Here is a 24,279-nt window from a genome sequence, read left to right on the forward strand (position 1 = left end):
ATAAATTAGATGGGTTTATTAAAACCGCAAGGGTAAATTAGCATTACGGGAAAATTCAACATTTTAAAGAATGAAGATATATTAGACATTTACGTGCGCTCTCATCGGAACAGATAAGTTTGTGGCACTATATGAAACAGGACTTGGCACATTTTTAAAGCATTTTACAGCTATACTGTAAGTTTTGTAAACCCAGTGGTTGTTGTTTCAAGTGCAACCCGTGCAAATCAATATTTCACAGACAGAAAATAATTTAAGCGAAACTCGCACGCAGCGAGCGCTTGACAAAATGCGAAATTTCATATTCAAATATTCGATTTTTCGTTTGACGAGCTCTCGACGCGAGAATCGATTTAGCAAAAGTGTTCGAGTGTTTACAAACACACTTCACACCCAGTGTTGGATTAAGCTTTCTCATTATACAGACGGTAATCCCATTCCTTTCCTAAGTGTTATTTTATTATGAAGGATTCAATTTGGCAATGTTTAACTTGGTCTTCGGGTATTATTGAATGAATGGTGATCATCATCAGAACGTATCTAACCGTTTATTCTTGATTGCGAATCAAACACTATGATTGTATAATTACGAAAATAAATATATTATGTAAGTTTCACTACATGCAATTTATAGTATTGTGGAGTTAAAATATGTAAGTAAATAAAAAACCTTTTAATGAACATCTGGGACCCACACAGCTTGCAGCTCAATCGGATACGCATATTCAATTTATAAAATGGATTTTTCATCTCGTACCAACAATGTTAGGACATTTAAAAGCTTTTTTCAGTGGCAAAAAACATATACCTAAGTACTTACTTTTTAAAATGTTTTATATTATTGTATAAACATCAATGCAGCTGGCTTCCAGACCAGAATTTTATTTTTAGGTATACGACATTATTTTACGGTTTTAATTTTAATATTCACAATGATATAGGTATTTCCATATATTTCAAATAAAAATATAGTCAAATCTGACACTAGCAGGTACATAATTCCTAGACCTCCGCACCACAAATTAGTTCAGTTCTACGTAACCGATAAGGGAGGCTGTACAAATCTCGGGAAGGAAGCCAGTAAATACAGGCTGTTCTGCCTTTGAGTGTTAACACATCGGGCCCCGAGGGGGCTGTTACCACCCTGTATAACTGTTGACGGCACTATACAAAGCGGAGTCTAGCAATGCCTTAAGGGATGATAGAGGATAAGGTGTTTGCTATGGTTACAAGGGACAACGGCTATTACAGTTAAGGCAGTGGACACTTTGGTATATTACGCCTTGTAGAGAAAGAAAGCGGTTTATACGAACGAACGATGTGATCAAATTCAACATTTTATTGTGAAGTTGATAATAAGAAGTTCGTTTCTTCATGAGTTTGCAATACAATTAACATCATAATAATATAAACTATGCATAAATAATAGTAGTTATTATGTATTGTTCATTACAATCCATTAACAACTAATGACTAACTGGTACAGTATGGGGCAGATAAACCTGACCCCCCTCAGAAGCATTGTTAGTATGAGAGGGGGGTCAGGTTTCTTTGCACCTGACCGTACTCAAAAATTCCTTTGCCATCCTCGCTGCAGCCCAGGCGTTAAGAACTTGTTAAGAACCATGAATATTGTAATATGCATAATTACACCGAGATGAGTGGTAAATATTTAATAAAGGAAGTTAGCGACGTGGAAGTTGCCTGCAAGCGAGCAGTTTGCCCCAAGGATTGCATAATAATGGCAAACTGTTAAACCGGAGGTTTACTCTATATACTGACGAAAAACGAACGGACGAGGGATTTCGTGCAATCGGCACATTAAACACCACGAAAAAGGAGAGTCGTGGCTCGCGCCAAAGCGTTGTGGAACTTAGTTTTTTTGTCATATAAAGTGACCACCCTGGTCATATCTACCGCATCCTCAGTAATATAGGGACACAACTCAAAAATATGACGTTTGGAGTATTAGCGATTCAAGCTCCACTATTTTTGATTTTATTGCCCTTATATTCATAAAAAAATCAAACCTTTATTATTTATAGAATCCATAACTACACCACGCTTACTGCCAAAACAACTCAGTGACATTCATCCAACGTATAACAATTAAGTACTAAATAACTTAGAAACAAATCAAAAACAACATTTTTGAACAGCAAATCACAATGCTATGCTGTGCAAGTAGGCACATAATGTATTGTAATAATTACATTACGATTCGTTAGCAATCTACGATCTATCATCCAGCGTTGAAAATCTGTCAAACATCTGTCGGATCCATACAAGTTATGTCAGATTACAGTACTGCTTATGGATTGTTGATTGCTAATATTCGATGTTGACAGACACAGTAGCTGTCACTTTATTTATAGTACAGAGGCTCTTTCTACTGTTTCACGCTAATAACATTTCGGGAATATTATTAAAGTTTAAGTGATTTTAAATCTATTTACCAACAGCTCAAGAGTCAATTTCGCTTTGGAGTGCGCCCGCTGTGAAATGAGTGAGTAAGGAAATTAGCCACTGGAAATTTAAATCTCTTTGAAAGAGACCAATTTGTTTAATCGTCTGACATAATTTCCATTGGACCGTCAAATTGCACTGCCAAGGTATTCACACACTTGCGTTACCTGCGGCCACTACACGGGTTCGTTATCGACGTCGATAAACTGTTTAAATGCGCGATCCACCAATCCCATCGCCGTATTTATGGTGAATCGCGAGTGACGTTTATCTACGTCGATAAAGAACCCATGTAGCGGCACCTGTTCAGGCTGGACTGTTGTTTTCATCCTCTATGTTCTAGAGGTAGTTGGGTACCTCTGTCGGTTCTGTATGTCTTGTACATGGTCATGTCAAAGGGAAGTACATGGATAAAATTACATCCTGTTCAGCGTACTTCATTTCGGAAGGCATCTGCAGTGTAATACATACATATACATATGCACTCACGACTGTAATCCCCGAAGGGGTAGTCAGAGGTGGCTCACAAGCGAGCCACCCACTTTTCGCAGCACATTTGTACTCACGTGATAGGTTGCGAACCATATCGCCATTTTTTAATAAGTACAATGCCCTTAGAATCTAGATGTGCAGGTTTCCTCACGATGTTTTCCATCAGCACGTGGTATTATTGTACTTAAAACCCTTAATTGAGAACACAATTGAAAGAATTCATTGGTACAGGCCAGGATTTGAACCCACACCCTCTCGATTGAGAGGACGAGGCCTTATCCATTACGCCACCACCGTATAATAAGAATCCAAGCAAGTGTAGCAAGTCCTTTCATAATATATTATATTATTATTTATTTTGGATAAACTGAGCTTTTAATGAAGCTTTTAATCAGTTGTATATTGTATGGGATTGAGGTTACGCCATGTTATAGCTGTTAATGGTTTTTTTTACGAACATGCTAAAGTTATAAAGTAGTCTGCTACAATGATAATAACTGCGATGTAGTCTGTAATGATAGATCATAAATCCGTATACAGAAAGAAAGCTGAAAACTTATAAGTGCGTACTTAAAAAAATAAAACGCACTCTTTGATGTCAGGACTTTATAGTTTGACTGTAAGCGCTGATAAATTTTCCAGTTTTCTTTCTGTTTACGGCTTAAGATAATCCTAAAAACACATTTGTTGATGAGTCATGCATGAACTCATGATAGTAATCATGGTACTCATAATCAAAAAGTACCTATTTCCATCAGAAAACCTTTTTGCACGCAGCAACAGAGCACTCCAATCTTTTTAAAAATGGAACCGCCGCAATACGTACCGGCACATTTAAAAAGAAAACTCCAATCCGATAAAACACAATTCCTCTTCGCACTGCAATCTCCACCTTGCCACTTTGTCATAGAGTCCGTTGAGCTTTGCTCTTCGCAACAGGTTGGTAGAAGGCCTGTTCTATACAGTCTTCGTCCAGAATTGAATTAAGTCTTGACACCCGCCTTTAATGGCCGATATGGGTCAGAGACTGGGTGTAGGCCGGCCGAGGTCTGAGCGGCGTGCGTGGGGGCGCCAGTGTCGCTAAAGTAACCGACATAATCATAGCTCCAATTTCTCCATAGTCGGTTAGATCGTAACCAGGGAAAGGTTGATCAATTATACGTCATCTCCATATTAAATTCTTGACAGATGTGTCAAAAGTCAACCAATAATCCCTGGTTATGCTCTAACCCACTGTGGCGAAATTGGCACTTTGGGTACTATTTTTAATTTACAACCGGTCGAGTAAATTTTATACCTACGTTCCTCCCCGAACTTTGAGGACAACATATCCTACATATTTATATATGGGTCTAAAAATACAAATGCGGTTGTTATAAACCTACTGAAACAAAATGTGTCTTAAAGTACAAAATGTTGATGTTGAAAACCAGAATCAAAATGTATTCAGTTCACTGGGGAAATTACACCTTGTATGACTACGAGTAAAAGTTTGAATGTAACCAAGATGTAGCCCCTTTAACTTTAACTGCAACGTAAGCTTTCATGCATGGCCATGTTACTGTAAGGCGCACCCTAGACGATCAATCATATTGCGCAATATTGAAAATTGAGCAATATAATTGATCGTCTAGGGTTAATATTATTATTATTATTAAACTCTTTATTGAACAAAATAAATTGTTACAAAGGCGAACTTAATGCTAGCAGCATTTTCTACCAGTTAACCTTTAGTGATGTTGAAAAAGTGATTGGTAGTGCTTACGATAGAAGATGGTCTAAATTGAGTACCTAACCAAAATATTAATATAACTATACCTATACAATATAAGTAAATAATTATATACATGATACATACATACATATATTACATACATACACATATACATACATAAACTTAAAATTACTATCATCATCATCACATAGATAGGGATCAGTTAAGCTGAATGTTCTGCTCTTGGAGGTAGTGGAGACGAACTTTAGATTTAAAAAGATCTATAGACTTAGTTTGCCTTATATCCAGTGGTAACTTGTTCCACAAGCGAACCGCTGTCACAGTGAAAGAATCAGAATACCCTGCCGCATTATGCTCTGGGGTACGAAAGAGAAGATTGCGACTTGACCGTTGAGGACGGTCAGAAAAGTCGAAGAACGTGAAGCGTTCTGTTAGGTAGGATGGGGCACAAGAATTATAGACTATACTATGAACGAGGGATAAAATATGAGCATTCCTTCGGTGACGGATATTGAGCCACTTGAGTTTGTTACGAAAATCAGAGACATGATCATACTTACGCGGGCCAAAAATATAGCGAATGCATAAGTTGAGCAGACGGTCGAGTTTATCAAGTAGCTCTTCGGTGAGATCAGGGTAGCACACATCTGCATAATCAATAATTGGGAGCAACAATGAGTTGACTAGCGTAACTTTGGTAGAGTACGGCAGGAAGTTCTGTAGGCGTTTAAGTCCATGCATGGATGCATAGATCTTACGGCTGACCTCAGAAACCTGCAGCTCCCAAGACAAATTGCTCTGTATGTGGAGACCAAGATTTTTCACATTGTCACAATATGACAAGCTAATTCCATCGAACACGACCGGTGGTAATGGACCAAGTCTGGCCAGGTGAAACCTGCTGCCCACAAACATAACTTGCGTCTTTGAGGGATTAACAAGGAGACCATAATGAGCTGTCCAAGTTTTGACTGCTTCGAGATCGGCACTCATCTTGTTAATAGCCTCTAGGACATCATCGGGACCACATGAAACATACAACTGAAGGTCGTCAGCGTACAGGTGGTAAGAGCTATAGTTAAGAACGGATACAAGGGTGTTGATGAATACAGAAAATAGGATAGGGGAAAGGACACCACCCTGCGGAACGCCGGCTGTTAAATCACACCAATCCGATTCAACGTTATCCGTGCGGATGCGTTGTCAGCGACCACACAGATACGAAGTGAACCACTCGGCTACTAAACCAGATATATTGAGAGATCGGAGTATGGACAAGAGGATGTCATACGAAATGTCATCACGGCCTTACGAAAGTCGTCTGTTATTTTAATTAGGGCAGAGCAGGTACTATGGGATGGACGAAATCCCGACTGATAAGGATTTAGGAGATTATTACGTGAAAGGAAATTTGAGAACTGTCTCATCACCACCCGTTCAAGGACCTTAGAAAGAAATGGTAGGATGGAAATAGGCCGGTAGTGCTTGAACTCTACAGGTTTTGAGATTTTGGGAACGGGAACCATGAAGGCATATTTCCAAAGGACAGGAAACGTGCCTGAGGATAAGGAGAAGTTAATGATGTAGGTAATAGGAGATAGGATGGATTGGAGAATGGGGAGCAGCATATCACGACCAATGCCGTCATTACCTACCGCCTTGCTTGGGATGGAGAGAATAATCCTTTTTATATCTGATTCAGTAGCCGGTGAGAAGTAGAATGCACTTGATTCTGCTATAGGAAGAGCTTGAATGCGGTTTATCGTCAGGGCTTTGGTGCAAGGATCAAGGGTATGGGGAGGGGATGAGAAATGGTGATTTAGGCCATCCTTGTCTACAGATAGTGGTACGTCACTCCTGCACTTACCGAAACCCAAAGAATGGAGAAATTGCCAAAGGTTTTTAGAAGAACAATTTTCGACACACGAGTGTATATGACGACGCTTTGCATTGCGTATCATTTGATTGCATCGGTTACGTGCACGTTTGAAGTGGTTCCAGTTAGTCTCCGATGGATCTTTTTTATGTTTGCGGCGCAGAGCATCTCGATGTGCCATCTGTCTGCGTATATCAGCTGTCAGCCAAGGGGCTGGGGGCCGCTTCATGCGGACTGGATGGAGAGGCGCATGACGATCAAGTAGGTCGGTGACGAGGCTATTAAAGCACTTGATCATATCATCGATACTATCCATGCCCTCTATTTGTGACCAGTCCGTATTAGCAGCGTCGATAGCCAACTTATCCTGGTCCATTCTCGCAAAGCTACGCTGAAATATAATTTAAGGTTTGGGTTTGGGGACTTTAAGCTTATATGAAGCAAAGATCAGATCATGGTGAGAAAATCCAGAGGCAGTAAACTGACCGTGGGATGCAATTCGTTCCTTGTTTGTGGTGATTATGTGATCTATGAGGGTATGGGAGTCATTGACATGGTGAGTGGGATCTAATTTAGGGATATGGAGATTGAAAGAAGTAGTCAATGAGAGGAGCTTACGGGAACGGACATTATGTTGCAGGAGGCAGGTGTTAAAATCACCCATCAGCACTGCATGTTCGTATTCAGGCAGATGTGTGTCCAGCAATTGTTCAAGCGCGTCAAAGTAGTCGGAGTTGGGAGGAGCATACACAACACCCAACATAAACTTCACCGTATTGAAGTCAAGTTCCAGAAGAATAAACTCCATGCCTTTGTGGTACTTCGGGGGAGAGGTGGCCAATATTCGGTACTTAATATCGGCACGAAGATATATGGCGACCCCACCACAACCCTTCTCAATTCGGTCATTTCTGATGAGAATATACCCAGGCAGAGAGAAAGAAGTTGTTGGTAGAGAGGGCTTGAGGAAGGATTCGGACACTAGACACGCGTGAATGCAATTGCTGGTAAATGTTGAAAGAAGTTCAGAATAGAAGGAGTGAAATTTATTGAAAGAATAGTTAAAATGCATCACACAATGATTTATTACATAAACGAAAACGAAAGCCTTTTTCAAATAGTTTTTAATTGGTCTATTCTAAAAACTTTTAGTGTCACTCTCGTATATTAGTATTCGTGCCCTTCTCAAAGTGTTGTTAGTTTGGAACATAGAGCACGTAGTGGAATCCTAACTATCCTAACTAATATTATAAATGCGAAAGTAACTGTGTCTGTCTGTCTGTCTGTCTGTCTGTTACTCTTTCACGCCAAAACTGCTGAACGGATTTGGATGAAATTTGGTATACATATGGTGTAGACCCTGAGAAAGAACATAGGCTACTTTTTATCTCGGGATTCCCACGGGAAAACTTTTTAAGGCGAAGCGAAGCTCGCGGGAACAGCTAGTAGTTAATATTTGTTTCTCGACAAGGGTTGAAATTAGACTCACTGTGCGTGTGAGATCTATCGTGACATTTTGTCTGTTGTAATTAAATATATATTTAAGCCGAGGTATTTAATATGCCTTGTGCTTTCCAAGGAAATGTAATTTGGCGTGATTAATTCAAGCCGGTTGGATGTTTTCTGAAACCGACACAGATATATATAACTTGTATTTTTGTTTAATGATATAAGATCCATGTACAGTTTTAGAGAGCTTTGTATCTTATATAAAATCTTTAGAAAATAATATATTACATATTTGTTTATCTTAGTGTGTCAGTAACAAACCCTAGACGACTTAGGCTCTCATTATTGACTTCTCATGTTTCTTATGAAACAGAAACGCAGAAAACTTACAAAAATATGTAAAACATAGATATTGTCTGCGTAACTACAAGAATTGTACTCCAGCCATTGAAAAGATTTCAATTTTGACATAAAGATTACACAAGCAAAATATTGGTCAAACTATATTCAACAGAAACAGAAACATAAGCAACGAGGTGCTTTATTAGTGTACAGTAGTCGTAGCCTAAATGTGACACTTTGCAGCCTGAATTAACTCTTATAGTTCTAGAAAGAAGAACGTACCCACTACGAAGTCAAAAGCAAGCCGAGGCCCCACTTGTACAAAGTACATCATAGTATCATTCGGACTACTTCGTACAGTCAGCTGCATAAGTAGCTAGAGATACATCTTTGAACCTTGTCAAACTAGGATAGGAAGTTGTTGAGTTTGACAAGGTTCAAAAGTGTACAGCTACTTATGCAGCTGACTGTACTACGATCTCAATGAAGCTATGCGTCGGCGCAAGATCGATGATTGCAGGAAATAAACAAAGTGGAATAAACAACTGTTTGTAGACCATTCTGTCTATCAGATGGGTATTGTTGTAAGAAAATTATTCGAGTTGTAAATTATTTTCATAAAACATCAGCTAAGTCAGCTGTTCAATAAAAAATAATGGTATTCCTAGAGGACAAATTATTGGTTGAACAAATTTCGATCTCGGCTGAGACGTGTCTATTTTTACATGAACAGTATTTTTTTAAATTATTTTACTCATTATTTTAAGCCATCTATTTCAAATAATTCAAACAGTTTATAGCCGATTTTACATACTATGTGAGCAACAAAGTTTGTATGGAGTACTTGGCCACATTTATGTTTGTGACTTTCCAAAAGTCATACAAAATTATAACAAAACATACAATACAGCTACTTTTGCAGCACCCTTATTCATTCCATCGGATCATCAATATCGAGATAGTTACCGAAGAAAAAAAACCTCAAGTCCGCCAAGTAATATCGGTTCTTCCGGCGAGCTGAAGAAAACGAATAGTGGCTGGTTATAAAAACGGAGATTTGAAATGAATACTTCAATTACATTTATTTATTAAACCTTTTTCTTAGCGGCCACGTCGAAAGTTATTAGTTCCAGTAAATCAAAGAATTCCGGTGCATTTCTCTTCCGCTCTGAGTGGTTTGCGAGTAAGGGCGCCTTCACATTAGGTCGCCAGCAGCGCGCTGCAGCACAGCACACGCGGATTTCCCGCTACTGTTTTTTGTTTATAAATTAAATAAAGTAAATATCCGGGGACGGAAATATGCGGACTACTACACAATATACAAAGCCATCCGACCACAAGCTAGGCCGAGACTGTAATATGGGTGCTGATATATTATCTACATACATACATGGATAGATACCTACATATAACAGAAATATAACACAAACTTTATATTCAACACCCAAGACCCGAGAACAAAATATATAACAAATATCTACCCCAGTCGGGGATCGAACCCGGGACCACTATTCGGTCTCCAATGTAAGTAGCAACAGTCTGCGCAACAGTCGCGGGTCACGTGACTTTTCATAACAAACAGCAGAGCGGCAGCCAAGGGAGGACACTCTCTAAATCGACGAACGAATGAACGTGACGACACGCTTACTGCTAGTTTCAATATCTACCGATGACTGGTGGTTACTTTTATACTATTTTGACACATTAAAAGTTACAATCTGTTAAAATCGTATCAAAGTAACCAACAGTCTTCGGTAGATAGAGTTGTTGAAACTGGTAGTTAGTTGGCTTTGAGTCAGTGTTGCAAGTCCCGCGGATGTATTTGTAACGAGAATGCATCGCGTTGCTACCGCGCTGCTGCGGCGCTGCTGCGGCGCTGCTGGCGACCTCATGTGAAGGCGCTCTATAGGGAGAGAGAAAAGCGAATAACTCTCCATCGAATTTGCCGCCGTCGGATAAAAGCGGGAAGATAAGGAAAGTATTCATTCTGGGGGTCGGTCGTAGTCGATAGTGAGATATTGAAACGCTGGATAAAGTTACTCATAACCTAAAACTATGAATGCAATGCATCAATCAACATACATACATGTTGATTGATGCAAAAAAGAGAAATAATAATTATTGTACAAGTTAGGCTTCTTTTCAATGCACGAAAAATATTTGTAAAATTTAAAATTTCAGTTACAGTGACGATGGTAAGGTTGCTGATATAATATATCTTTTCCATCCTGTATTTATTTTGTGATTATTTTTAGGTGTTAAATTTTAAACTCTATTATTAAAGGCTGTTTTAAAATATAACTTAAAAATCCTGACCACGATTGAAATCTGTCAGCTGCAAACTTTTCCACTTCATTTCCCGCAGAGGTTTTCTGTAAAGAAATATGAGAACTCCTGGCCTGTGAATTTTGCTTCAGGTAATATTTTAAATATTCTTCTTCTTAGCTGCCGGTTTTTTGATCCCTAGTAAACTCAACCGTTGGTTATTTGAAAATAGAAATAACTAGAATAGAAATAACTGGTTATAGAAATAACTTATTTCTAGTAAAGAAACTGTTCCAGACAAACAATACACTACGCTACTCAACTCAAATTGTAAGATTTATAAGAGGTAAATCTGCATCCTTTATACTCGTAGTTACATAATATACTAGAATATAAACATAATAACTGCACTACCATTACCATAGACACTGAAAAATGATTACTGTTTTGCATTTTAACATGAATGGACGCCCTATTCCGGGTGTAGAGTTAGTTAGTTACCAACACTCTAAGAAGAAAAACAAGCATTATATTCGATTGACTACCGCCGTACTACGGTATGTTTTATCCTATAAACCAACTTTTTTCCCTGTGCCCCTTTTATCTTTATATCCAACCCACGATGCTATTTTTAATTCTAACCTATTAACCCGTATTATTTTATCTCGGTGGGTTAATGATCATACGCTTTGCTCCGCAATAGGGGAAAAACACAAAGTTCCCTATTCTGTAACTTATGTTGCCATAGAGAAATAAATTATTTGATGTTCTGTAATAATCCTGAATACTTTATTTTTCATTTTTAAACTGTAACATTGAAGTACATTTTATAGAGCATCAGTACCCGTATCACGAAAAACCGCAGCACATTCTATTCGATAGTCTATTCGAAAGTGCTGTCAACCTGTCAACAACAAAATGGCGGTGTATAGATTTGCGAAAGTTTGACAGCTATCATTCCATAGGTCATTGTCAGAATAATATTATGTACTCTGTGGTTATTCTTTTCGAAACTCATTCGAAAGGTAAAAAGTGTTCGAAAGTGCTGTCAAGTTGACAATAGTCGCACTCGCATTCGATTCTATTCGTTAGCTCGAATTTTCATGATACGGGTACAGGATATTACCAACTAAAAGCAATAATATTTTGTTCAAATTTTGAATTTAATGTTTGAGAAAATTTGGGTCGTTTGGTGTCCGCATTTTGTGAGTGGAACTTTTTCATTGCCCGTGAGTGTATTAAAATACAAGCTATATCCTGCATTTTCATTAGATTTATTTGTGTATTCATTATAATTACTAAGTTTAAAAAATAGTTGTCTCTAGTTTTTTTTCTCATCCTATACCAATATTAATAAAAAAAATAAACAGTATTAGCTTAATTCAAAAAAAATATCTTTTGAGCGGTAGTTGGTAACGTTTTGAAATTTCCAGAATAAGGCTCTGTAGGGGGCTCGGCTGGTTCCTGCTACACAATTATATGGTAAATATGCCGGCAGAATATTAATTTCCGTCCCTTACAATAAAGGAGGGTTATATTAAAAGTGTCACGGTTTCATAATAGGGTCTTCTTTGCCCTATCAGCTACAAATCCAGTAAGGTAAGATATAGGTTATGGGATTATGTCAATCCGTACACTGACTGTGATATGGAACTGTGAATTTTTCCTCTGCTGAAAATATTCATTTTGTTGAGGGCACCATAAAAAGAGAGAGAGACAGAGAGAGAAAACTGATTTAAGTTCTCATTCTTCCCCACATCACGCTACATGTTACGTATTTACACTTAGTAGATACGTTTTCTATTTGATGGACTGTGCGTGTTTTCTATACAAACGGAGATAGGTACTTGCACATGCAGTGTGATGCGTGACAAATCTATGTCCAGTAGAAAACAAAGTCAAAGTCAAATGTTTTTATTCATCGTATTAATATAAAATTTTATGATGTGCATAAGTAGCTATAAACTTTTGTACCTTGTCAAACTACCTACATAACGAACCGTCAATGTTTGAATAGGTAGTTTGTGAGTTTGACAAGGTACCAAAGTGTACAGGTACTTATGCAGCTGACTGTCTTAGGAGAAGATTTCAACTTATGATGATAATGATAACATGATAGAAGAATCATGCCACGTTTGATGAAATAGTTTTTAAATCACAAGGATTAGGTCTGCCTATAAAACAATATTGACTGCTTGTTAACGACTTTCAGGCTGAAACTTTGTATCAGATTTTCTGTAAAGAATATCTTGAAGTTTGACTTTTCTCCGTAGCTTGTATCCTAATTAGCGTGCACCAGTGTAGGAAGACTCCTGGCTGCTGGGTACATAATGCACTCTTTATTTGTTGACAAGTTTCAAGATAAAATTGTCAGTTTATCGGGTAAATGGTATATTATCTTTTTACCGTCATCTTACACAATCGATATGGGAGATTAAACAGAAATACGTAAATAAAAATACCTTAATAACGTGCAGCAATAAAAACTCCACTATTCACAAAAGAGCCTAAATCAACCATTGAAAAGGCCGGGCCCGAAAATGGGCTATTTTGGTCCGATTTTAATAGGAAAGTTGTTTAATGCCACCTACGTTTAAATGACAAGGGTTCCCGTATCCTGGGGGGTCATTCTATATGACGAAAAACTAACTTTAACTAGTATGTATGTAAATATATTGTATATTCTTTATTCCGGTACACTTAACCCTTTACATCTAAATATCCTTCCACCCAAAGGTTGAATGGAAGAAATTGTTTTAAGCGATAAGACCGCCATTTGTACATATGTGTTAAATTAAGTTTTGTAATGTTGTCCATATTTTTTGTGTACAAATAAAGAATATCTTAATATTATCTTATCTTAACTTTAGGAGCGCTGCTGCAGGAACCACGACTCTATGTCGTTGTATTAAAAGTGCCGATTGCACGAAAGCTCCCGTTCGTTAGTTTTTCGTCAGTATTTGTACTCGGGTCTTGGGTGTTGATATTTTTATATTTAATATGTATCTATCTATTTATTTGTGTAGATTTATCAGCTGCCCGATACCCATAACACAGGCTCTGCCTAGCATGGGGTCAGATGGCCGTGTGTGAGATGTCCCCACATATTATTATTATTATTATTATTATTATTGTAGTATAGAGTAACCCTCCAGAAGTACCATTCTCTCCGCCCCTCGGGAAATATACGGCGAATCCGGAGCGGCATTCAACGTACAATGTACTGAATGTAGTTTATTTATTTATTTATTTACTATTTATCTACGGTTAGGCGCATGTGACTGGTGCGCTTTTTGCGTTTCGTTTTAGTACCACAGATTTTATTTTCAATGGAAGAATTAACTCTAAAATAATGCTTTTAGGGCGCGGCCTGAAACAAACGCCGCGCCGTAGGTCGCGTCCGGTATGCTTTATTCTTTATCGTAACCTTTATAGTACGGTACATTTATAGTATAAAGAAGTCCCTATGTTGAAGAGAAATATCAAGGACTTCTCCTTTAGACATTACAGTCGTGATCATAATGTCATACGTAGACTGATGTTCCATGGCGAAAATATTTATATTTTTGTTTCAAATATTTAAAAACTCATTATTTCAGAAGATTTAAATCTTGAAATGAATTAATTTGCACATAGATAGATAGATAGATAGATAGAATACACTTTATTTGTACATCAAAACAGAATAATAAAATTAACAAAATGTAACTTAATTAGGGTACAAAAGGCGGTCTTATCAAAAGCGATCTCTGCCAGACAACCTTTGGATGGAGGGAAACAGAGATTAAGATTGGGTGCAGTGTACATGTTAAAAAGGAATGTAGATTATTTAATATACTACACACTAACTAACATACATAGGTACGTAGCTTCGGTGCATGCAATAACTACATTTATCGGATAAAATATAGTTTTTAATAACAGTGGAGATAGCGGGAGTGGGCTCTCCCGACCAATGTTTACAATTCGATCTATGAATTGAATACTCGGGCCTTTTTCAATCTTTATATCTCTAGATAAATACCTACAAAAGCTTCTGTAAATTTACCAACTATGAGTACAAGCTCGTGTGCAAATTATTTTGTGATCGCTACTGATTTTTTCGCCTAATCTAGGTATTTCCTATTCGGATTTTACCATAGTGATTAAGCTGTGACTTGTATACTGACGGTAAAATAATTATTTATACATTATTAAACTCTGGTGTAGGTTAGTGACCTAAGATCAACATCGGCAGGGGTTTCCCTGCGTGCTCGCAATCGACAAACCGACTTAATTAATACAAATAATATGATAGATCTAAATAAATTATTATTATTTTATGCTCATTGCTGTATGTAGTAAGTTGTACCTATCTAAAATGGAGTATATTTTTTTCAACTTTGCTTAAGTTTAACGTACTTACAAAATAATTATAGTTACAGACAATAAAAAATGCACAATATTTATCGTTAACCTTCCGTAAAATAAGCTTACTAGCAAGTAGGTACTTAGCATAAATTACAGATCACTAAATTCAAAATAAGTACTGATGAAGAATTCGACTAGAAATATTACATTTCTCAAATCGAACGAATCATGCAGAGTGGCTTCCTTAAAAGCAGATCGTACAAAATATTTTGGAATTTTATCCTCCTGCTGCCACCGGGAAAACCGGAATATTATTTAATTTATCGCTTTAGTGTTCCGCCGGGAGTGAGGGAAACGGAAAACGCTTTCAACGCAGCTTTGTGTCTGCCGTCCCGTTCTGATATATGAGCTTTGATTGTGATACCAGAATAACACCCATATTATACCATACACCATACATTGTTCAGATACCGAGTTATACTTATGAATATACAGAATACAGATGTGACAGTGAAAAAGTGTTTATTGTTTTAATTTTAACTAGCCTTTATGCATAGTTTGTCATTCTGAACCACTTTTTAAATGACTCGACTTTTGATACTCGTGAAAATAAAGTACTCTCCATAGCAAACAGTGACTTGTAAACAAAGTTTATTCAACTAATTAAATCAAGTATCTACGTAATACCTACAAATTTTATTACAACACAATTCAAGACAAGTTTATGGTTCACCTATTTTTTATTAAATGAACATGAAGTTTGGGATAAAAGAATAATTATTTAAATTAATTTTCATCTGACTTGCTCTTGACCAGTCGTAAATGAAGTGAGTCAATGATACTCGCACTACGCGATCCTGCTCGTCAGTATCATATCAAACTTGACCGACAACACACGATACTGTGTTCAAAACCAGTCATCATCATCAACATCATCGGCCTATAGCAGTCCACTGCTGGACGTAGGCCTCTTCCTAAGCGATCTTTAGATTTAAACATAGTGAATAAGAACAGAGATACATTGAGACGCAAGTGATGGGGACTCAAACACTGTTGTGCCTGTGCATGTTGTCGTGTGTCCTAGTGTACAGTGATTCGGCTACTCGTGAGTAAATTGTTGATGTTTATCTTTTTGTTTTGTCAAAAATATAAGTTAAATTGAAGTTATGTACCTATAGATACCTGAAAAAGCTGCAATAATATTCAAGACCACCCTTTTATCATAGTGTAAAGTTATTAAGTAAGTATTTACTTACTGAAAATATATATTTTATTTTATTTCCAACATATGGAAACTTAAAGTAAACTTACAAATCCATAAGATAAAATCTGTCTGGACCAAATCTGGATCTCTGTAATATACAATATGACCAACAGGGGATGTGTATTGGCTGATGTCATAATGATACAGCGATAATTTTTGAACAAGCATTCAATATGGCTATAGCAATGGTGATGCATATTTCAGAGTTCAAAGCATGGTACAGGATGTTCACATACTCCTATGAGAGCGCAGTCTCCATAGAGAAACATTGTGCCGAGGCCTGGGCCTACCTCCAAAGCCACAATTTAAGGATCGAAGTTTATGAAAACGCAAAGCCGGTAGGAGGTAAATTACAGAACTTTTTTGCTGCCAATTTTAGTTCATTTTCCTTGACTTGTGTTGTGGTAGGTACATGAGTTTTTGTAGGAATCATTCCAAAATATTGGTGTTATTAATGGTGGTCTTGAATAACTTAGAACAAGCTACACTTTTTCGGTACTTCTCAAATAACTTAGGCTATTTTAGTCATACGAGAGAAGCCCGCAGTCACGTTGACCGAACACTACGAGACTCAGGAAGGATAAGGATCATCATAATAATATTAATACACTCACGGGCAATGTAAAAGTTCCACTCACAAAATGCCGACACCAAACGACCCCAATTTTTTCAAACATTTCATTAAGAGTTTGAACAAAATATTATTGTTTTTAGTTGGTAATATCCTGATGCTATGTATTTCATTAAGCTAGCATTTTCCGTTTAGGAGTAATTTGGTGTTTTTCTCAGTGGAACCTTTTCATTGCCCGTGGAGTGTATTACAAAATATTCCGCACGACATGTTTCAGCAAGTTTCCGCTGCGACTACCAGTACCACCCCGCCGTGGAGGGCTGGCTGAAGTACCACCGCGTGCCCGCCGCCTGGCCCGAGGCCCGGCTGCGCTGCCATCTTGAAGGTACCTTTACTGATTAATATCCACCTGTCTCATGTGACTGTGGCATGCCTCGGGTTTGCTAGAACGCAATCCAATGCTCGGTTTGTACCCTCGGTGATGACCACACAAACCGAGGATGTGTGGCTATTGAAAAGTCATTCCTCATAGATGAATGGTTGTGTCCTGAATGGTGACGTCCCCTAGGACGTCCTAGGCGAAAGTATGTCGACCAACTAAGCGATATACTCAAGAAAATCCATATTATATAGAGTTTCCGAAACCTGACTGTGTACGAGTAGACTTATGAATGTAGAGGAAGCGAAAGAAGTATTTTAGGTTCGTGACACGATGTAGATTTTGTATCAGTTCGTTTGACTGTTATCATTTTTTTTTTTCAATGATTTTCAGGTGGCACTTTAGCGTCTCCAATCAACAAAGATTTCACATCAACTCTGAGCTCGTTCGGCGGCCGGCCCGTATTCACCGGCATCCATGCCACCTTCTCCAAGGGAGACTTCTACACTATCGAGGGTGAGATATCGGCTTTAGTTACTTCTTTATGGTCATTAAATCTTACTGCTCAATAATCAAGGCATATATGTAAAATTTTAATATGTACCTATAGAGGTACCTATTAGTTGCAAAAGTGGTATACTAGGTATGCCGAAAGGGGGTGACTTTAGGGGGTCATTCTAAACTATTCGCTCCGCGGGTTTAATTTCACTTACACTTACAAGCGATAAGACCGCCATTTTTATACCTAAGTGTTATAGTTTACTAGCTGTTCCCGCGCGCTTCGCTTCGCCTTAAAAAGTTTTCCCGTGGGAATTCCGGGATAAAAAGTAGCCTATGTTCTTTCCCAGGGTCTAGACCATATGTATACCAAATTTCATTCAAATCCGTTCAGTAGTTTTGGCGTGAAAGAGTAACAGACAGACAGACAGACAGACAGACAGACACAGTTACTTTCGCATTTATAATATTAGTTAGGATTAGGATAAGTTATGCAACTTATTTTCCTGTTGTGTACGACTAAATATTATTCTATCCATTTACACTTTACTAGATTGTCTTGTTGTTATTTATCAATAAATATAAATATCTTATTACCCTCTCTAAAGGCGTGCCTCTCTGGAAGCTGCAACACGAGTGGGCATGCAACGAGCCGGACAACGCGGGGGGCAGCGAGCAGTGCACCGTCCTCTACGCCGACGGACGGCTGGCCGACGTGCCCTGCTGGGACCACTTCCCCTACGTCTGCTACAAGCAGTACGACCAGCGCATGCTGCTCAATGAGTGCGGGACTGTCGATCATGGTGAGGTTGAAGGCTTTTTGTGGCTGGCTGGATGAGAAGACTGAGGCCCAGTTTCATCATACTCGGTCAGACCATAACCAGGGATTGGTTGTTGACTTTTGACACATCTGTCAAGAATTTAATATGAATGTATAATTGATGAACTAATCCCTTGTTATGATCTAACCGAGTATGATGAAACTGAGGCTGAAGGTACTAATTATGACGTTAGTGAAACTTTGGTCATCAATCGCATCAGACAATCTTGCTCGGTAAACGGACATTTGTGGCGCTCTGTGGAAGAGGCCTATAAGTTCAGCAGTTGAATATTACGGGCTGATAATAGAATAGAATAGAATAGAATAGAATACTACTTTATTGACTAAAAATAACACAAATAACAATTTATAATAATGTACCTAGATAACAGGCCATGAGTGAGGGAAATCAAAAATGAAATTGGCAGACGGCATAGCTCAATTAAGATTGCGAACATGGAAAGGATGAGTTAAGGGTGCCCTCTAGGGTTGGCTGAAAAGCCCAAGAATGAAACGGTTCCTACTCAGACATCTGCTGACCAAAATCCTTAGATTCACCTATCCCACACAGTCAAAACTTGATTAATACACTTATAATTGTTTCATTTCAGAATACAAGCTGAACCGTCGCACCGGCAGCTGCTACAAGTTCCACCAGGTGCGGCGCAACTGGACACGTGCCTTCATGACCTGCGCCGCGGAGGGGGCGCACCTGGCCATCATCAACAGCGACGCCGAGGCGAAGTACTTGACCACCCTGTTCCCCCCTGAAGGAGGTACCTTGGAGCTGGACCTGGCTCACTTGGGGTTCCAGGATTACGGCGAGCGCGGCGTCTGGAGAACTATTCATGGTACGTTGTGGTTCTTGAAGTCAGAGGGTGTCTCTGGATAGTGAGGTTTTGCCAAGTATCTAATGCTATGTACTCAGTTAGAAGTGGAAAGAATTAAATGATAAATAGCGGCTTATTTAATGGCCAACTGCCGAGGACAAAGTGGTCTGGTTTTTTATAAGACGCCGCAGTAGTCAAACTACCGTCTGATGACGACGACACATTAAATCCATGATGAAATTCCTTTCCAGGAGAGACGATACAGAACACAACGTACGAAGTGTGGGCCGGCCCGGACAACGCGCCGCCCGGGGAGTATTGTGGATCCATGTTCAGAAATGGAAAGCTCAACGACGTCTGGTGCGACCGCAGGTTCTATTTCATCTGCGAGAAAGACCCCAAGAGTCTGCTGTGTGACGACGATCTGTACCAAATACACGCGTTACAAAATTAAGCCGTAGCCTGCTAGAAGATTGTAAAAATAAGAATAGTCAAGTTCTCTTTTTGTATTGTGTGTTTTCGATCCAAGTGAAGGTAGTGTCGTGGACCGTGGTGTAGATTTGTATTCTACTTACATTTACTAACATTCTGCATATTGGAGGCGACATCTGTGAACAAAGAAAATGAATTGAATTAAAGGGAACAGTTAGAACGTTCCCGAAAATATACGAGTATATTTACATATTGACTGATATAAAAGTAAAAAAATAAATTAGATGCGATTAACCCTAACGCAGCATTTTATTCAGTTTACGAAGGTACAGTAGTACAGCTATATTTCCGAAGTCATATACTGGTGTTCCTCAAGGTGGTATACTCTCTCCTTTGCATTTTTCTACTTTTATAAACACCGTCACGTCTAATCTTCACTGCTCCTATCACTTGTATTGTATGCTGAAGACTTTACAGATTTAGAGCCCTGTTAATATTGTCGAACTAGATGCTGGCATTACTGGGGTGCATGGTGATCTTGACGAGATACTAAGGTGGTCATAGAACTTCGACATTTCCGTCAACCCCAAAAAGTGCCAGTCCATAATTATAGGTAGTTCAAGACTTTTATCCTGTCTGTACCACCAGTTTTTTACATTTGACGGTGGAGTGGTTCCATTCTCTCCAACTGTTACTGACCTAGGTCTGACTATCGATGAGTACCTGAGCTGGGAGCAACAGTTGGAAAAGGTGTCTTACGTAATTACTTACATGCTGTTGAATTTGGGTGACCTGGTGATGGAATCCGAAGATACTCCATGGAACTCCAAGACTGACAGAGGTAGGTATCCCGAGGTATCATGAATACAAACAAAATGGGCCATACGACTCAATACCTAAAATGTAATTATGTAGGTATAGGCCTCCTTAATATTTTGAGGGCTAACTATATTTACGTGAGTAAGTTATAGGTATATTCTAAGGATATTGCTTTTGGCCTCGAAGCCTCCGCGCCGCACAAACTGAACATGTTTTCAAAACCGAAAAGGAACTGCGTAAAAAGGGTCGTATCTGTAAAAGTGCTTATTCTACTATACTAATATTTTAATTTGTAATGTTGCATGTCTAAATTTGACAGAATGTGCTGTACTTTCACTATTGTAATGTAGCAGCTCAGCAGGAGCTGGTCTGGATCACCGGGGAGCGACCCCTGGGCGAATCGACCTGCCTGGCCTCCCCCGAGAGTAGGGGTTGGGTGCTATATTGTAATGTGATACTTACCCTTATGACTAATGTTCCTAGTGCTTAGGGCTGGTACCTACCTAATAACTCTCAATTAATATGTACCGGGAAGCGGTCTTGGGCTAGCTCAACTTGGTGCCGGGCCTCTGAAGGAATGCCTGGTCACCTGGGGGATCTACAATGACCGTGAAGCGGTCCTAGCTATCCTGATCTTGATCCTGAGGCCCCTGGAGGGAAATAACCTCGGTAGGTGTACGGGGTGAGAATTAATAATGCCGATTAATTAGTGTAACACAATTCAGGCGGCACTGGACCCGCTTTATTTACAACCAGGTTAACTTATGTATCTAGGGTACTTACAGCTTATGTACTTAATATTAACCACACTACACAAATGCACAAATACTTATCACAGTTATCGATATTTATATTGATCGGGCCCTGAAGGGGCCAACGCGGATGTTCCTATCTTAATAAAGGGAAGGAATACAGGGTACAGGAGGTCGGGCGAATACCGGTGGTACGTGTGGATTTGTTCCAGGATTTGTGGAGTGTAGTTGTGTTGATAAGAACGTGTGGCTGAGGGCCGGTGTGTGTTCAGCGATTGTATAGTTCGGTACACGGCCGCTTTAAACTAGGCGACCCAGGCGTCCGTGTATTCCGGGGAACCTCGATCCGCTAGTAGGCGACCCACAGCGTAGGGAGGACGGTGTAGTGAGAACAGTGTGCGTGAATAGATACTTAGATAGATAGAGGTGCAGGGAAGGATATCGGGAACGGACTGATCACTCGCCGGAGCAGGAGGTGACGAATGGTGCCCGGGCGGCAGTCTGACGGCTATTTATAGGCGGGTCGCCCCGCGCCCCTTGTATTCTCCGGAGTCGTCTGTGTGGTGCCCCACCTCGTCTTGCGGGCGCTCTTGCGGCTTCGGAATGTGAGTAGGTGCGGTGGATGGTTTGGTAACGGCTCGTTACATTCTCCCCCCTCAGCAGGAGAATTTTTACCTGGTAAAAATTCACAGGTTATGTAGATACATACAAGAAAAAATCAAGAGAAAGGTGCATGTACTGGTGCATTTGTTTACAACAGGTTCCTACTTTATCATCTGGATTCAGGATACATTTTATTTACTAAGACATTTGTTTCAGGTTAATTTATATTTATAATATTATTAACGTTGGAAAAAAGATTACACGGTATTGTCCATGAGCATTTCATCCCTGCTTGGTGCCGGTAAATTCGGACGGAAACGGTATATTATATTCGGGATTCTTTTCTCCATAAAAGATGTGAATATTTTGTTTTTACAAGACATGAGCAATGATAAAATGCATGGTTGGATTTACTTACATTGTAGGCTATGTATGTACAACTTATTGAGTACTGATATGCATTTTCCTGGTAATTACATTAGGTATACGGTTTCAGCTTTTCGGTATTTTCATTACAAATAAATTAAAATTTAATATTTATACGGCATGTGCCCTTGCGCTGAAATTTACTCGGTCGGTTTGACACTTGACAACTAAAATTCTAACCTGTGTACGTTCACAGAGTAACGTATTGGGCTGCGTTCAAAAACATTACAATCCTTATTCTAAGTCTGAGCTACATTTTGCTTGTGACTTGGATGCAAAAAGGTGGATGTTATAAGTTTAACATGTCTGTGTGTCTATTATTTACTAGTATTATATTATACTACGGACGGACGGTGTAAAATGTGTGCATTTGCGTTTACATTTTTACCTATTTCTATATTTTCAATATAGGTTGGGGTTTTTCGGTTGTATATTTATAATTAAATTACAAATTGTACATAATAAGGTTTATACGGTACGGTACGGGATGAATATACAAATGTTTTAACTTTTTACGGCTATTTGTCTTCAATCTTCATTATGTTGATGATTGAGGGTAGGTTTGGAATAATCGGTTCGTTCGGCATCGCATGAGTACTGCGGCTAGGCACATCTGGCGATGGGTGATGACGTCGTCGGTAGGTTATTACTGCTTCGGTTCGGTGGAATTTGGTTGCGGCGAGTTTGATGACGATGATTTTAGTCGTTCTTTGTACTTATTCATATGATGAAGAACATCTTTGTACATCCCGGGCCAGTAATATGTTTCGGCAATGCTTTTTAGGATTTTTCCCGTGCTTCGGTAACCTGTTGTTGTCGGTTCGTTAAGGTGTTGTTCGATAATCGACCTTCTCTTCAATGTCGGAACGCATAATTTCCACTGCGATTGTGCATTGATCTTGACCCCGTACCTCGGATTTACAATTCGTTTATGGAGTGAGCCGTTTTTGATTGTGAATGTTGGGTCATTTTCAGGTGATTTTCGGGTTTCGGTCATTTTCCTCTCGAACCATCCTTTTCGTTCCTGGATTGGAGCTGTGTCGGGATATCTTGGTGGATGTTGTTGGTTATGTTTTTTCTTTTGCTTGCAGGATTTTGACTTTCTTGGGATTTTGATTATATTATTGTCTGGTGGCGTTGATTCTGGTGCGACGACTTCGGTGACTTTCGGTGTATTTTCGGTGTTGTTGTGCCAGACTATTGTGGCTCCTGCTTTTCTTAGTAGGTCTATCCCTATGATAACTAGGTTTGGTGGTGAATAAGCTGGTAGTACGAAGAGTTCGTGTGTTAATTTTCTCTGCCGTATCTCGATTTCTGGGTCTATTTTGAGTTTCACGTCCATGACTCTGCCATCAGCGGCGGTTACTCGCATCCCTGTGACTTTTTCAGTGTCGGCGTTTTTCGAGTTCTCTTCATAAATGTTTCTACTGATGTAAGATCTGGTGGAGCCTGTGTCGATTAGAGCTCGGTATGTGATGTTCCCTATTTTTACGTTTTCGAAGATTCGATATTCCGGTTGGGTTTCTTCGGCGGTTATGTTCGTGTCTCCGAACTTGCTTTCTCTTCTGCAGCAGTTGCGCGTTAGTCTCCCGAGGACTCCGCATTGGCTACAGAACAGTACTTGCCTGCCCCGGCATTCCTTGTGTGAGTGGCCTGCTTTGCCGCAGTTCCAACAGCATGTGGTCTTGTCGTATTTTTCGTGAATTCTACGCGGTTCTGGTGATCTTTCAGGATTAGTTTTTGGTGTCTGCTGGTGTCGGTCTGGTCGGTGATTCCACTGTTGAGATGAAGATTCTTCTGTGATCTGTTCGTACTCGGCTGCCTGTTTGATTAATTCCCCGAGGCTGGTGAAGTCTTGCTTCTTGATGTAGTACTTGTAACTCGCGTTCATGTTTTCGTACACTCTTTCT

The 24,279-nt window shown here is 39.2% G+C and overlaps 1 protein-coding gene and 1 long non-coding RNA gene across 3 annotated transcripts; one reads left to right on the forward strand and one right to left on the reverse strand.

The window, feature by feature from the left end:
* The first annotated feature begins 15,826 nt into the window (after nt 1-15,826).
* On the forward strand, nt 15,827-20,069 carry LOC119692904. 2 transcript variants are annotated; one of them, XM_048627445.1, is made up of 7 exons: nt 15,827-16,080; nt 16,444-16,584; nt 17,088-17,195; nt 17,583-17,705; nt 18,296-18,490; nt 19,119-19,358; nt 19,589-20,069. In XM_048627445.1, exons 1-7 carry the CDS (start codon nt 16,011-16,013, stop codon nt 19,789-19,791), a joined length of 1,080 nt encoding a protein of 359 aa, XP_048483402.1. In that variant the 5' UTR covers nt 15,827-16,010; the 3' UTR covers nt 19,792-20,069. The 2 variants fall into 2 exon arrangements, with proteins under 2 accessions (XP_048483402.1, XP_048483403.1); XM_048627446.1 differs by lacking the exon at nt 16,444-16,584 and having other exon boundaries at nt 15,837-16,080.
* Nucleotides 20,070-21,290: 1,221 nt separating this feature from the next.
* LOC125489892 lies at nt 21,291-22,680 on the reverse strand. The gene is made up of 2 exons (XR_007267330.1): nt 22,362-22,680; nt 21,291-22,015 (listed from the first exon to the last, which is right to left on the reverse strand). It is a non-coding gene; the product is annotated as an uncharacterized LOC125489892 (long non-coding RNA).
* Between the last annotated feature and the right edge of the window lie 1,599 nt (nt 22,681-24,279).

This window comes from Plutella xylostella, chromosome 18, assembly GCF_932276165.1.
Source record: "Plutella xylostella chromosome 18, ilPluXylo3.1, whole genome shotgun sequence".
NCBI lineage: Eukaryota > Metazoa > Arthropoda > Insecta > Lepidoptera > Plutellidae > Plutella > Plutella xylostella.